The sequence below is a fragment of the Paracoccidioides brasiliensis genome, assembly GCF_000150735.1.
Source record: "Paracoccidioides brasiliensis Pb18 unplaced genomic scaffold supercont2.1, whole genome shotgun sequence".
Lineage (NCBI taxonomy): Eukaryota > Fungi > Ascomycota > Eurotiomycetes > Onygenales > Ajellomycetaceae > Paracoccidioides > Paracoccidioides brasiliensis.
The window spans coordinates 1864904-1880574 of record NW_011371358.1 but is presented as its reverse complement, the minus strand read 5'-3'; the positions used below and the strand labels follow the sequence as shown (position 1 = coordinate 1880574).

The 15671-nt window shown below is 47.6% G+C and overlaps 3 protein-coding genes across 3 annotated transcripts; all 3 read left to right on the top strand.

The window, feature by feature from the left end:
* Positions 1-7: 7 nt before the first annotated feature.
* PADG_11115 (uncharacterized protein) lies at positions 8-8468 on the top strand (the record flags this gene model as incomplete). The annotated part of the gene is made up of 7 exons (XM_010758413.1): positions 8-193; positions 259-403; positions 467-735; positions 802-2212; positions 2361-3523; positions 3583-7542; positions 7638-8468. 7 exons carry the CDS (start codon positions 8-10, stop codon positions 8466-8468), a joined length of 7965 nt encoding a protein of 2654 aa, XP_010756715.1.
* Positions 8469-9412: 944 nt separating this feature from the next.
* On the top strand, positions 9413-12383 carry PADG_11114 (acetolactate synthase, large subunit, biosynthetic type; the record flags this gene model as incomplete). Its single annotated transcript, XM_010758412.1, has 5 exons — positions 9413-9507; positions 10203-10301; positions 10373-10440; positions 10534-12219; positions 12334-12383. The coding sequence occupies 5 exons, from the start codon at positions 9413-9415 to the stop codon at positions 12381-12383; spliced, it is 1998 nt and encodes a 665-aa protein (XP_010756714.1).
* A 995-nt stretch (positions 12384-13378) lies between these two features.
* On the top strand, positions 13379-15094 carry PADG_00556 (uncharacterized protein; the record flags this gene model as incomplete). The annotated part of the gene is made up of 1 exon (XM_010757583.1): positions 13379-15094. One exon carries the CDS (start codon positions 13379-13381, stop codon positions 15092-15094), a length of 1716 nt encoding a protein of 571 aa, XP_010755885.1.
* Positions 15095-15671: the final 577 nt, after the last annotated feature.

The window sequence follows — 15671 nt, the reverse complement described above, 5'->3', positions numbered from 1 at the left end:
CTTCGTCATGCGTGATTCCGATATAATCCCGCTAGCCATCATCGGATTTTCAGCACGCTATGCGCAGGAGGCAAGCACTTCGGAAAAGTTCTGGGAATTTTTGCTCAGGGGACGTCAATCGACAACTCCAATCCCAAAGGATCGTTTCAACGCAGCTGCATATTATCACCCTGACTATGATCATGGCGGAACGGTTCGTTTTATACATCAAAAGCGTCGGCATCTACAGGGAAGGAATTATGCTAAGGTTCCCTGCAGTTTCATGTCAAGGGCGGGCACTTCTTGTCGGATGACCCCCTGGGCTTCGACGCGGGCTTTTTCCGTATCAGCCAGACTGAAGTTCTCACCATGGACCCTCAACAACGCCTTGTGATGGAAAATGTGTACCATGCCCTTGAGAATGGTAAGAATTTGACCTTTTTAAGGGATATATTTCAAAAGTTCTGACTTACTTTCAACTCAATAGCTGGGATTCCTATGGAGAAAGCAGTGTCCTCTAGAACTTCGGTGTTTGCTGCTGGTTTCAACCATGATCACAGGAATCTCCTGAATGCAGACGTTGAAACCTCAATGAAGCACAAGTCAACTGGTTCTGAGCAGTCTATCATTTCAAACAGAGTCAGCTGGTTTTATGACTTTCACGGTCCCAGTATGACAATTGACACCGCATGCTCCAGTGGACTTGTTTCCCTCCACCTAGCTGCTCAGAGTTTGAAGTATGGTGACAGCGAGATGGTGCATATTCCGTTTTATTAATTGGTTTATCCGTCTTCACCGTGCTGTGCTAATAATATCCTCTAGGCTGTTGTGACTGGTGGGAGCGTCATTACCCATGTTGGTGACATTATCTCATTTAGCCATGCTGGCGTGCTTTGCCCCTCAGGGAAATGTTACACCTTCGATCACAGAGCCGAAGGGTATGCCCGTGGAGAGGGGGTGGGTACCGTTATTATCAAGACCTTGTCGGACGCTCTGAGAGATGGAAATACAATCCGTGCTGTGATACGTGGAACCCTTGCGAATCAAGATGGCCGTACGCCAGGCATTTCGCTTCCAAGCGCTCAGGCACAGGAATCCCTTATTCGCCAATTATACAGCAATTCGAAACTTGATCCAAAAGACACAATGTTTGTTGAAGCACACGGGACCGGCACGCCAGTAGGGGATCCCATAGAGGCCAGAGCTATTTCCAGCGCCTTCGATACAGACCAGCGTCAGGAGCCGCTGTACATTGGAACGTTGAAAGCAAATATAGGTCACCTTGAAGGCGGCGCCGGAATAGCCGGGATCATCAAGTCAATTCTGATTCTGGAAGCCGGAATTATACCTCCAAATGTGAATTTTGAAAAGGTAAACCCAAATATTCCAAAGGATGAGTGGAATATCGAGTTTCCTACAGAATGTCTCCCTTGGCACAAACCAGGAGCTCGTCGGATATCAGTTAACTCATTTGGTTTTGGTGGAACTAACGCACATTGCATTTTGGATGATGCGTACCACTTCCTTAAGGAACAAGGTCTCACTGGCACCCACCGTACTCGCATATCGGTGCCAACTGTTTTTGAAATCAACAAGCTGGTTACTTCCCTCAAGAAAATTTACAAAGACAAACCTGGTCTTGTCAATGGAGTCGCGAAATTAACCAATGGAAGGGCCGTTAACGGAACGAACGGGGAGATTGTGAATGGAATCAACGAGGTGATTGCAAATGGAACTAGCAAACATATTGTCAATGGCACGAATGGGAAGACTGTGAACGGCTCTCATGATATATCCAAAGCTTCGGCCAAAGACGAGACACCAATTCCTCGCCTATTCATCTTATCCGCATTTGACAAGGAAGGCGTGAAGAGGACGGGCTCAGACTTAACGGATTATCTTCACAAAAGACAGTCCTTGCCCTTGGATGACGCAAAGGATTTCCTAAGTGACCTAGCTTACACTGTTTCTCAAAGGAGATCAGATTTTCGATGGAAAGGCTACGTGATAGCGGGCTCAATCCGCGAGCTGGAAGAGAATCTATCCGCTATTAACGCTCGATCCAAACCCACAAATAAAGATCGTCCGCCCAGAATTGGCTTTGTCTTTACTGGCCAAGGTGCTCAGTATCACGGGATGGGAAAACAATTCATGATATACCCCGTTTTTCGAAGGAGCTTGGAGGACGCGACAGCATACATGAAGACGCTTGGAAGCCCATGGTCTCTAATTGGTATGTATTATCGGCTGTTCAGGAGCGGAGTATTATGGGTTTCTTTTTCTTTTTCTTTTCTTTTTCTTTTTTTTCTTTTTTTTCTTTTTTTTTCTTTTTTTCTTTTTTTCTTTTTTCTTTTTTCTTTTTTTTGCTAATTATGATCCAGACGAGATTATTCGTGACAGCGACAGTTCAAATATTCATACCCCGGCCATTGCCCATCCTGCCTCTACTGCTATCCAAGTTGCTCTTGTAGACCTTCTAGCTTCTTGGAATATTTATCCTTCTCGCGTAGTTGGACATTCCTCAGGTGAAATTGCCGCAGCGTATTGTGCCGGTAGGATATCCAGTGAATCCGCATGGAGGGCTGCTTATTATCGTGGGTTCGTCTCTGCAAAGCAACAAAGTGTCCCTGGTTCTATGATCGCGGTTGGTCTGAATCAGGAAACGCTTCGGTCGTATATGGACAAAGTGCATGCCAGTAACAGAGGGGAATTAGTTATTGCATGTTTCAATAGCCCGAGAAACAATACCGTCTCCGGTGACGAGGTGATGGTCGATGCTCTGAAGGAATTGCTCGACGCTGAAGATATTTTCGCACGCAAGCTCAAAGTCCAAAACGCCTATCATTCATCTCACATGAGAGAACTTGCCGAAGAATACTTGCAGTTGATGAGTTCGCCCGCAGCAGGACAGCTTTTCAATTCAGAACATGATATTCAGATGTTTTCGACAGTTACCGGGAAACGAAACAACGACCCCGTCCTTGATGCTTCATATTGGGCGGAGAATATGGTGTCCCCTGTCCGCTTTACTGATGGTTTGCGTTCTATGCTCTTCAAACCAAACGAAAGCGACCTCGAGTCTGGCAAATTCGACAGCGCATGGATAGATGAGATCATTGAAGTGGGCCCTCACTCAGCACTGCAAAGTGCTATTAAGCAGGCGATTGCAGCCAATGCCCCTGCACCTCCGGTTTCATATACCTCCCTCCTAAATCGCCAAGACCCCACCACCCGCACCATGTTGGAAACTGTTGGAAACCTAAGCTGTAAGGCGGCTCCCATCAACATATATGAAGTCAACCACGGTTTCGAACGAAAAGAGGGGCAAGTGCGGAAGCCGGAGTTACTTGTCAGTCTCCCACCATACTCCTTCAACCATGACGAGAAAGGCTACTACGAGAGCAGGCTGAGCAAAGGAATCCGTTTCCGCGAATTTCCACGACATCAACTTTTTGGTGCGCCTGTACAGGACTGGAATCGCCAAAACCGTAAATGGCGACATTTCTTAAGAACTTATGAGAACCCTTGGCTGAAGGAGCACGCGGTAGGTGACATACTGAGCGCATAACAGTGAATTTAGGAGTGCTAATTTCCCCTTTCCAGGTTACTGGACGTTATGTTCTTCCCGCAGCTGCATATCTGACGATGGTGACTGAGGCTGTAAGGCAAGTTACTGGTGATGCAATCAAATTAACCGGAATAAGGATGAAGAATGTGTCCATAAAATCGGCCCTTGTGGTTCCTGATACGAAAGAGGGTGTCGAGGTGTCCTTATCCATTCACCCCGTGAACGAATCCAACCACTGGGAATCTACCGTGTGGAAATGGTTCCAGATATCTTCGTACATCTCAGCTCATGATGATTGGATTGAGCATTGCTCGGGCTACTTTTCTGTGGAATATCAAGCTCCTCCGGATCCAATCGATAATGGTCGCGAAGCTGAAGCAGCTATCCAGTCCTGGAAAAACGAATTAGAGCAAGGTGCAAGGAGTTGCCAAAAGCCGCTGGATATTAGAAAACTCTTTGACAATTTTGAGACCGTCGGACTCAAATATGGCCCTCTTTTCAAAAACTTGTCGGAAATTACAGTTAACGATCAGCAAAGGGGCGTCATCATGGGCACATTTGCAACCCCGGAATTGGCGTCTTCAATGCCAAAGAATTACATGGATGCTCATGTCATCCATCCTGTCACGTTGGACAGCATGTTTGTCGCTGGACTCGTAGCAATCTGTGACCACGGAGGACAGGCTATCTTGAAGAGGCTGATGGTACCGACTTTTATCAAGGAGTCATGGATTTCCACAGATAACGATTCCCAGGCAGGAACCTGTTTTCGCTATTACGGGCAAGTCTCACCAGAAGCGTACGATTACTATAGTTTCGACCTCAAATGTTCCGATGAATCTAACGATCAACCGCGAGTATCTCTGACGGGAGTTCGATTCATGCCTCTTTCAGATGAGGATGCTTCCCTGAGCGGCACACAGCAACATGGTTACTCGATGGACTGGACCCTTGATATCGACATGCTGGAGACACCAGAATTCCGCGATTCAGTATCTGTTGAACCATCAACGTCCTACGAGGAGCAACAAAATTTGTTCGAAAAGTTGCAGCTCGCGTCAGCGCTTCTTATAACTGATGCACTCAATGAGCTCAAGGATACCCCCGTCCAGCCTCCTGAGGGCCATTTCCAGAAGTATTACGAATGGATGCACCGGATTGCCAACGATGTCACCGCAAACTCAGTTGCCCACGCCCCGCATGACTTATGGAAGAAATATGCTGAGGATCCAAGTCTCAAAGAGGAGCTCTACACCGAAGTCACAAAGCTTAATCTGGATGGACAACTTATGATTCGCCTCGGCAGACAAATCCCAGCTATCATGCGGGGTGAAGTTGACCCGCTGTATCTGATGTTTGGTCAAGACGATATAATGACGTCGTATTATGAGGAGGTTTTGCATGAGGGCGACGCTACAGAGAATTTGGATGCATATTTGTCTCTCTTGGGTGAAAACTACAGCGACCTTGAAATCCTTGAAGTAGGAGCTGGAACCGGAAGCTTTGCCAGGCTTCTTTTGGGTATTCTCGCACCCCGATCCGAAAACGAGAATTCTGATAGCACAAATACTGTTGCACAGTACACTTTTACGGATATTTCTCCTAGCTTTTTTTCTAAGGCAAAGGAGAATTTAGGCGAATGGACGGACCTTCTGACATTTGAGAAGTTAGATATCGAACGCGACCCAACAACCCAAGGTTTCACTGCCAAAAAGTACGACCTAATCATTGCGCATAATGTCCTTCACGCCACGCCTGATTTAGGTAAATCTCTCGAAAATTCACGCCGTTTGTTGAAACCCGGTGGCAAGATCTTGGTTCACGAAGTGGTCAGACCCGATATTGTGTGGCCTTCACTTATCTTTGGTCTTCTGTCTGGGTGGTGGCTGTCGAATGAGCCTAATCGCAAGTGGTGCCCTCTTATCACCCTGCCGGAATGGAAGAATCTTCTTCGTGAGAAGGGTTTCTCAGGGGTTGATATCGAGATACCCAATTCACGATATCCCGAGTTTACAAAGCTCAGCTCAATGATCTCCACTGCTCTCCCAGACCCATCTGATAACATTTACCCAGGAAACAATCTTGTGATTCTTGCCCCCGCGTCCAGGGTTGATCACGAGTTTAATTCCAAATTGAAAGCTGAGCTCATGCGAAGTGCTGATGTTACCAACTGCACTGTCCTGCAACTGCACGAGTTTGCTGGTAAGAATATGACAGGCTCAATTTGCATATCTCTTTTGGAACTCGAGAGCCCGGTCCTGCTTGACATCTCCGAAGATGATTTCCGGAATCTACAACAGTTCTTTTCAACCTGCAAAAGGCTGCTGTGGATAACAGGAGATCCAATAACCCGGCCGGCCTTCAATATGAGTACCGGCATGATCCGCACACTCCGGTGGGAGCGCGATGCAGAAAGCCCAAATTTTGTTACCCTCGCTCTCTGTAGCTTCAGCTCATCCCCAGCTAAATCAGTCCTGAATTCCATTTCAAAGATATTCCGTTATCAGTTCACCAGTGGCCAGACCAAGCACCAAAATGCTGAATACCTTCTGCGGAATAACTTGATCCATATTAATCACGTCCTCCACCATCCTAAAGCAACTGGTTTCTTGCGGTCGAAATTCTCGGCGCTCAGTCCTGAGATGGTTCTATTTAAGGACATTGGACGCCCAGTCAAACTCCAGAACAGTTCACGAGGAGTTCTCAATAAGCTGCAATGGGTAACTGACACTACTTCGACACTGCCACTCGGAGACTTTGATGTTGAGATTGATATTCGCGCTGTGGGACTCAACTTCGTGGATCTTTTAAGCATAATGGGAGAAGGGGTAGGTGATGTTGCTGGAAGAGAAGCGGCCGGAGTTATCTCCAGGGTTGGGCCAGGTGTTAAGTATTTGCGGGCCGGCGATCGTGTCGCCTATCTCACAGACTCGCCAAAAGAGGGCACTTTCAGAACCCATGGAAGGGTCAACGAATCGCTAGCCGTCAGAATACCTAACGATATGAGTTTTGAAGTCGCTGCTGGGCTTCCAGTTGTCTGCGCCACCGTTATCTACAGTCTGACCAATGTAGGTAGACTGTCAGCTGGGGAGAGAATTCTGATCCACTCTGCTGCTGGTGGTGTTGGCCAAGCTGCCATTCAATACGCCAAAGAAGTTGGTGCCGAGATTTTTGCTACTGTCTCTACCGTTGAGAAGATGGAGTTTCTCAAGAAAGAGTATGGCATCCTTGAGGATCACATATTCTCAAGCCGAGACACCAGCTTTGTTCAGGGAATTATGAGAATGACTGACAATTCTGGTGTTGATTTGGTCCTCAACTCTCTTTCGCAAGAGGCTCTTCGGCGATCTTTTGAGTGTGTTGCCCCATTCGGCCGATTTATTGAGATTGGGAAAAAGGACTTGCGGGCCGGAGGCAAATTGGACATGAACCCCTTCATTCGAAATATTACCTTCACTGGCGTGGATTTGCTTACTCTTGCGGAATTCAAGCCAAAAGAAGTCCGAAAACTTCTCGAGACGACTATTCGCCTGTGGGATGACAATAAAATCAAAGGAGCTTATCCGCTAACAGTTTTGGGGTACTCTGAACTTGAAGATGGGCTTCGCATGTTGCAATCTGGCAAGAACATGGGTAAAATTGTGTTTGTGCCTAATGAGAACGACGTGGTGCCGGTTATTCCCGAGGTCACATCCCCATACACCTTTAACCCCAATGCGTCTTATGTACTGGCTGGAGGTCTTGGGGGCCTTGGAAGGAGTTTAGCACAGTGGATGGTGAGTCGCGGCGCAAGGAATTTGATATTCTTGTCACGATCAGGACAAATCACGCAGCCAGTTCAAGAAATGGTTTCTACTCTAGAAACCAAAGGTTGCAAGATTCGAATCTTCACCTGCGATGTATCCGATTTATCTCGGTTACAAGAAGTCATAGAGGAGTGCCAGCAGACGCTTCCCCCAATAAAAGGATGTATTCAAGGTTCTATGGTCTTAAGGGTAAGTAATTAAGGTTCTCATGCATGGATTTGCAAATTCTAAGCAACGATGGAATAAAAGAATTTTGGTGGACAATCGGAGCTAATGGGGTGCAGGATTCACTCTTCGAAAACCTCTCGTATGCCAACTGGACAGGGACTATCAAACCAAAGGCGCACGGCTCACAAAATCTCCACGATATCTTGCCCAGAGATCTTGAATTTTTCGTGATGCTCTCATCGCTAGCTGGAGTCATGGGTGGGCGCAGTCAGGCCAATTATGCGGCTGGCAACACATTCCAAGATGCGCTTGCCAAACATCGCGTAGCAAACGGGCTACCAGCCGCCAGTTTCGACATCGGAGGTGTCCTCTCCGTCGGCTTCGTTGCAGAAAATCAAAATTACGCCCGCAATGCGACAAAGGCCATGATTCCAATCCTAGAAGACGAAGTGCACGCAGTTGTGGAATATCTGATAGACCCACGCCATGAAATAACCGAAAGCACTTGCCAAGTTCTTTTTGGCCTAGCCACGAAGAAGTCATCTCAGGAACGTGGAGTCCCGCCACCGGAATGCTTCGACTACCCTCTCTTCACCTTGCTACAGAAAGCAAGTGGAACCAAGCAACAGGGGCCAGAAGAGACCGATACCTATCGCATTGACGCTCTGCTCGGAGCAGCGAGGACCAGAGAAGAGGCGCTTGAAATAGCGCTGAACGGCATATTGAACAAGCTCTCTGTGCTTCTCAATGTGTCAGTGGACCAGATTGACGCTGGCAAATCGACCCGTTCAAACGGTGTTGATTCATTGATTGCTATTGAGTTCCGGACGTGGCTTGCGAAGGAGGCGGGGACTGAGTTATCGCTCATTGATGTTACGGTCGGAGGCAGTATCAATGAGCTCAGCCAGAAGGTCGCAACGTTGAGCAGGTTCGCTGAGGTAACATAAACGTGTGATTGAATAGCAGGCGAGCTTGAATGGACGGTAAAGGTGGCATTGGAACTTTTATGTTATGAGCCCCTTTGTTGGAAGTTATGGACAGGTTGGCCTTTGAAGTGGAATGGTAGTCATGGCAGCATCTAAATTTGGTATCTCTTATTTGTTTTTGATATAATTTTTTTTTTTTACCTGCCTCTTTTTATTTGCTAAGCTTTGGATTTCATTTTGGCATTGCAAGCTCTATGATTTGATGAATTGACTAATATAGCCCAGAATTCTCCCTTTCTCTTGTTAATATATTCCCACCCCCAATTTGCTTGGAATAATCGATTCAACATAAATTTATTCCAGCTTTTTTTCATGCAGAACCTCAACCAGATCCAGCAGTTGGTCCAACAGAATAGCTTCATCATTGGATTATGAATTATTTATCCAGTTTGAATTTATGATTCTGACGATAGTCCTCGATTTCTCATAGAAGCGCAGTGTCTTTCTCTCTCTACCCCATGTTTGGCCAATGGATATATCCGTTGCATGCATGTGTCTCTATATATATATAGTAAAATCTTTTTTATAATAATTAATCTTGGAAGCGTATTCAATTCGTTATAGAGGAATTCGCTATATAAAAAGTTGTGACCGAATTGCAAGCTTGATTGGTTGCAAAAGGTTGCTAGCTACGAGTAAGGATAATAGTCACGTGCTAGAAGGGTCTTTGTTCCTCTTGTTGCTCGGGGTTTGACCCAAACCAGTTTTTGCCCAGGAATGAGTCATTGGGATGGATTCTTCTCTGGCGCGGAAGAGCCCACTAGTCCCGATATGGTCTAGCTCGCCGCCGTGCATCTACAGTTGATCCTTGATGACTCAGCGTATACATGGGAACAGACGGCGTCTTGGCAGCCGGGAACCCACCTTTTTGGATCGTTGGGGTGTGAGTCAAACGCAACCGGCCAATGGCGGGCGCCCAAATTAGTCCGACTATCGGCATCACAGTCTATACGGACCCCGATTCTCGCGCCGAATCAGCTGCTTGGGCACACACCAAGAGGTAACTTTCTGCAGTCGAAAAGGTGAGTAAAACCCTTTGAACGATAACTAAACACATGGAGGAGGAGGGAAGCTGTCTACCACACTGCAGAATCCTGGCGGGCAGTGACTGAGATTTTGATCTCATCTACAACACACTTCGAGGGAGACGTGGATAAAAAGACTGCAGCTAATACAGAAAAGCAAGCAAACAATAATAATAGGATTTACAGAGAACTGGTTGTGGATTGAGTTCTGCCCTCTGCCCTCTTCTTCTGTCTTTCGTTCCCTCTATTCATTAGTTCAACATTCAATTCATCCTTGAAAACACCTTATCCTCCGCAAGTTGGATCTTACTCTAAACCAAATCACCTCCTTCGCTGCACTTTTCTACGTCTGGTCCTGGCAATTTCACTCCTTGCAAAGATGATGTCCATACGGTCATCAAGGCGTGCGCTGCATGCCCTTCGGTCTCTAAGACCGACATCTGTTTTGTATTGTCCAAGATCATCCTCATCCTCTCCTCTTGCCTGTTCACTCTCTTCCCTGATCAATCCGTTGGCTCAACATCCCCCAACAAGGAATGTGTCAAAAAGAGAGCACAGCACTGCTGCCTCTGCTGCATCTTTGTGCGTTAATCCTTTCTTTACGTTCTTAGTGCGCTGAGTGTCACCTGCCTTCAAAGCTCGTGAATGCTGACTGACTGCATCTGGATAGACAAGTGAGGCCACGTCCTAGTCCTGCTTTTAACCAATATGTCCCTGCAAGTGACATTTCACCTCTCCAAAACCAGAAACCATCAGCTTTAGATGACTCGTACGTTTTACACTCAATTGGCACACCTTGCGCGCCTTGATGTATCTTGTTACTCACGACTCTCTCTCTAGATTTGTTGGAATGAGTGGAGGCGAGATTTTCCATGAGATGATGCTGAGGCAAGGTGTTAAACATATCTGTGAGTCGCCACCAAAATATAGATAAAATGAACCAGAAGAAATTACATATCTGATCAACCTCCATATGCTAATTTACAACCACAATTGTTCAGTTGGATACCCTGGCGGTGCTATCCTCCCCGTTTTTGACGCCATTTTCAACTCGCCGCACTTAGACTTTGTGCTCCCACGACATGAACAAGGTGCTGGCCATATGGCTGAGGGCTATGCTAGAGCTACAGGAAAACCAGGTGTAGTACTTGTCACCTCAGGACCAGGTGCAACTAATGTTATCACTCCAATCCAGGATGCTTTCTCGGATGGGACTCCCATGGTTGTCTTCTGTGGCCAAGTCGCTACAACTGCCATTGGCACGGATGCTTTCCAGGAAGCAGACGTCATTGGCATATCTAGAGCTTGCACGAAATGGAATGTCATGGTGAAATCAGTGGCAGAGCTCCCAAGACGCATCAAGGAAGCCTTTGAAATAGCTACTGGTGGCCGTCCAGGCCCCGTTCTTGTGGATCTCCCAAAAGATGTGACCGCTAGCATCCTGCAAAAGCCTATTCCGATGAGCAGCTCTCTCCCCACGCAGCCAAGCGGCGCTACCCTTGCTGTCCGTGAACTTAACGCCCGCTACCTGGAGGCAAATATTGGGCGTGCAGCGAAGCTGATTAACATTGCGAAGAAGCCAGTGCTCTATGTTGGTCAGGGTATCCTTGCGCGCCCGGAAGGACCACAGTTGCTCAAGCAGCTCGCGGATAAGGCAAATATCCCGGTCACAACCACTCTTCAGGGCCTAGGTGGATTCGACGAGATGGATCCTAAGTCTCTCCACATGCTGGGAATGCACGGCTCAGCTTACGCCAACATGGCCATGCAGGAAGCAGATTTGATTATTGCCTTGGGCGCCCGATTCGACGACCGTGTTACTGGCAGCATTCCCAAATTTGCTCCCCAAGCCAAGGCCGCTGCCCATGAACAGCGTGGTGGCATCATCCACTTCGAAATGGTGCCTAAGAATGTCAACAAGGTGGTCCAAGCAACGATATCAGTAGAGGGTGACTGTGCCGATAACCTTGCCCTTTTGCTTCCACAGATCAACACCGTCGAGGAGCGACCCGAATGGTTCGCGCAAATCAACGACTGGAAGAAGCGATTCCCTCTTTCATCCTATGAGAAGCAAACTCCAGACGGCCTCATCAAACCCCAAGCCCTCATCGAAAAACTCAGCGAATTAACCGCGCACATGAAGGATCGTACCATCATCACCACTGGTGTCGGCCAGCACCAGATGTGGGCAGCCCAGCATTTCCGATGGCGCCATCCACGCACCATGATCACCTCCGGCGGCCTTGGGACAATGGGATACGGCCTCCCATCCGCCATCGGCGCTAAGGTTGCACGTCCCGAGGCCCTCGTGATTGACATTGATGGCGACGCATCCTTCAACATGACACTGACAGAGCTGTCAACGGCGGCGCAGTTCAACATTGGCGTTAAGGTTATTGTTCTGAACAACGAGGAGCAGGGGATGGTTACGCAGTGGCAGAGTCTTTTCTACGAGGACCGCTTTGCGCATACTCACCACCTGAATCCGGATTTCGTCAAGTTGTCTGAGGCTATGGGGGTGCAGGCTAGGAGGTGCACGAAGCCCAGCGAAGTGGAGGCTAGCTTGAAGTGGCTTATTGAGAGTGAGGGGCCTGCTTTGCTTGAAGTGGTTACAGATAAGAAAGTTCCTGTGTTGCCCATGGTTCCTACGGGTAAGGGCTTGCATGAATTTCTGGTATATGATGAAGGTTAGTGACCACACCCTGGCTGTTGCTTCTAAACTCTTAACCGTGCTTCCTGTTGTTGTTGTTGTTGTTGTACCCATATAACTAACTCAATATTTCTTTTTATCCGCCCTACAGCCAAGGAGAAGGAGAGAAGGGCTCTCATGAAGAAGCGATCGGGCCGTTGAAAATTTTCACGTTGAAAACTGCACCAGTCAACCAACACCGGGTATTTCACCTGGCGTGTACGCTGCCCGTGACGGATAGACCTGTGTAAGAAGCAGCAGTCCCATTGCATTACTCGGCCTCAATATTTGTATCTCCATTTTTTTTGATCTCTTTACCTCCTTTTTTGCCTTTATAAAGGTTTTCCCCCTTTTCTACCTCTGATATCCCTGGCGTTGCGGAAGGTCAAAAACAAGAAGGAAAAAATCACACACGAAAGTTGGCGTGTCGCGTTTAGCCCAAAGTATCTTCAAGGCGAAAGGAAGAGCATAAAAACAGGTTGCTCGTGCTTCTTTTCAGCTCTGAAGTGTTGATACTGGTCTAGAAATGTTTTCAGAAGAAGTTGATCAAGGGGATTTTGTTCACCGTCATCTTCGTCCCATTTCAAATGTCTGTCCATCCATCCGTCAATCCATCCATCCATTGATCTGTATAATGTCTTTTTCTGGCTGTTTTTTGTAAATAAGTAACATTCTCTTTTGCTTGATAACTGTTTTATATATAGGCCTGTGGTTTTAATCTGTAGCGCTCTCCCCCTCTTTTTCCTCTCTTTTCTTTTTTTGATTGATGGGATTTTCGTATTTCTCCCGTAAGGTACCCCCCGCACATATCCGTTAGATTTCTGTATGCGGTTATATCTCCATAGCCTCTTTGTCCAAAACTAAAATGAATGAGAAAGCTCCGAGGTTAAAAAAAGATCATATCACGTGACTTCTTTGCCTCTGACGTCTTGAAGCCGTTTCTGGAGAGAAGTTGGACAGTAACCAGCATCAAATATTTTCAAAGAAAGCTTTCTTCCGCCAATACCACTCTACTCCTTGTTATATATACTGCTGCCTATCTGTGCAGGTAATATGGCGGCCTGAATTACACAATTATTGAAAAGATCTTATTCTCGACAAGGATACCCGTTAGCTGCAACTACATTGATTCATTCCTTTCACTTATCTCATACAGCATGACATCTTTGCCCCAGCAGCCTCCTGGGGGCAGGCAGCGATCATCAGCTGCCCTCCAAACAATTAACCGCACCACATCATCCAGCGAGAGAGATGAAGCGCCTCAATCTGAAACGGATTCATCCTTTCTTACAACCTCTTCAGACGTCGTTTTCCCGAAAGTTTCGAGAAGTATCGCGGCACAGACACCGGAAACAGAGAACACACTGCATAAATCTGATATACCACCACCACAACAACAACAACAACAACAACAACAACAACAACAACAACAACATCAACAACATCAACAACAATGGCAAGAGGGCGAACAACGGGAGCAAAAACAGACAGAACCCCAAGATCCAGCGCCCGCAGCAATGGACGACCCCTCATCCTCCACCGCAATACAAAATAACGATACTCCTGCCATTTCCGATCCACGCAAGTGTTGGATCTGCTACACCGACGAAACAGAAGATACCCCAATGAACACGGAGTGGCGTTCCCCATGTCCCTGCGCCCTAACAGCCCATGAAGCCTGCCTCCTTGACTGGCTGGCCGACATCGAAAACCCCGCCTCGCGAAAACACACCGGACGGCCCGCAAAACTTTATTGTCCACAATGCAAATCCGAAATCGTCATATCTCGCCCGCGCAGCTTGGTTGTTGATATGGTCCGGTCCGTTGAGCGGCTGGCTAGTCGCCTGGTGCTTCCGGGAATGGTATTCACGCTGGCTGGCACGGTGTGGGCGGGCTGCTGTGCGCATGGCGTGTATTCCGTGTACTTCGTTTTTGGCTCAGAGGATGCGCAGCGGATATTCCAGACGCGGAGGGAAGCGACGTGGAATCCTCGGTTGAATTTTGGATTACCCCTTATACCCATTCTGCTTATACTTTCGAGAACGAAATATGCCGAAGGCCTGCTGCCGGCCATCCCTGTTCTTTTCTTCGCCACGCACCAGGCGGGCAGTCAGGAGCTGGAGATGGATTTCTGGCCTCCCAGCGCCTCTATGGCGTTTGCTGCGCTACCTTATGCTAAGAGCTTTTACGGTTTGGTCTACGAGAAGCTTTTTGGGAAATTGGAGAGGAAATGGATTGCGGAGGTCCAGCCCCGTTCGGGGGAGGATGGTCCTGCCGATGGACAGGCCGGAGCTCATGGTGTCGCTGAGATAGGCCATGGCGATATTCTCATGGAGATCGATTTGGAGCTACAACTTGGGCTTGGTGGAGGAGGAAACGACGATGAAAATGCCGCTAATCTACATCCGTTACCTGGAGCTGGTGGAGAGGCCCCTCAGGTGAATGGTGCCGATAATGGCGAAGCTGCTCAAAACCAAGCTGCCGCGGGTGGAGCTGACCAAGGCAACCAAATGCTCGGTCGGCGACAAGATGCCATCATCCACGACACCAGCAGTATCGCAGACACAATTCTAGGGGCGTTGCTATTCCCCGCCATCTCCGCGTCGATGGGCGGCGTGCTAAAATTGGCCTTGCCGAAGGCGTGGACAACGGCTCCCTCTGCAGCATCAGGGCCCGTACTGGAGAAAGGGAGGGTGGGCTTGCTGCAGAGCAAATGGGGACGGAGCGTGGTTGGAGGGTGCCTGTTTGTGCTTTTGAAGGATGCTCTGGTGTTGTACTGCCGGTGGAAGCTGGCTAGTACGCATCGCAAACGAAAGGTGCTGAATTACGATCGGTCGAAGAAGAAGGTTGTGGGCAGGAGTGGGTCACAGTAAATAAATAAAGCATTAAAAGAAAGTACTAAGAGGAATTACTGGTGCCTATACCCACTACTGCGCTACGGCTATCTTTAAAAAGCAATGCTTGAACGCGATTGGCAAGTTCTAGGTCGTCCTTTTCTTGACCTTTTATTCCCATACCTTTTTGATTTTCTTCAAATAGGACTGACTCACCCCTTTAATTTTCTCTCACTGTCTACTCTGTCTCTTTTCTTTTTTCTTTTTATCAGAACCGAACTCCACGATTAGCACGATATCTGTATTCCTAAGCATCTTAACGGCGTTTTTTTGCTGGCTTGTTTGCTAAACTAAAGGGAGATAACATAAATACAGTGGGCTAGTTTCTGAGATACGATTCTACGAATAGCCTTTTTCTAGGCAGAATTCTTTCTTTTCTTTCTCTTTGATTCCCGTTGTTGGTACATTAAAACTAAACAATCTTCCTATCGACAGTTCCCTAGGCAGCTGCCACAAAAATTATCAAGATTTTCTACTACAAAGCTTCCGCAGCTATTTCTGTCCCTCAAGGTGGCTGTGGCTGTGGCTGTGCCAGTGGCTGTGGTGTATGGAAGTG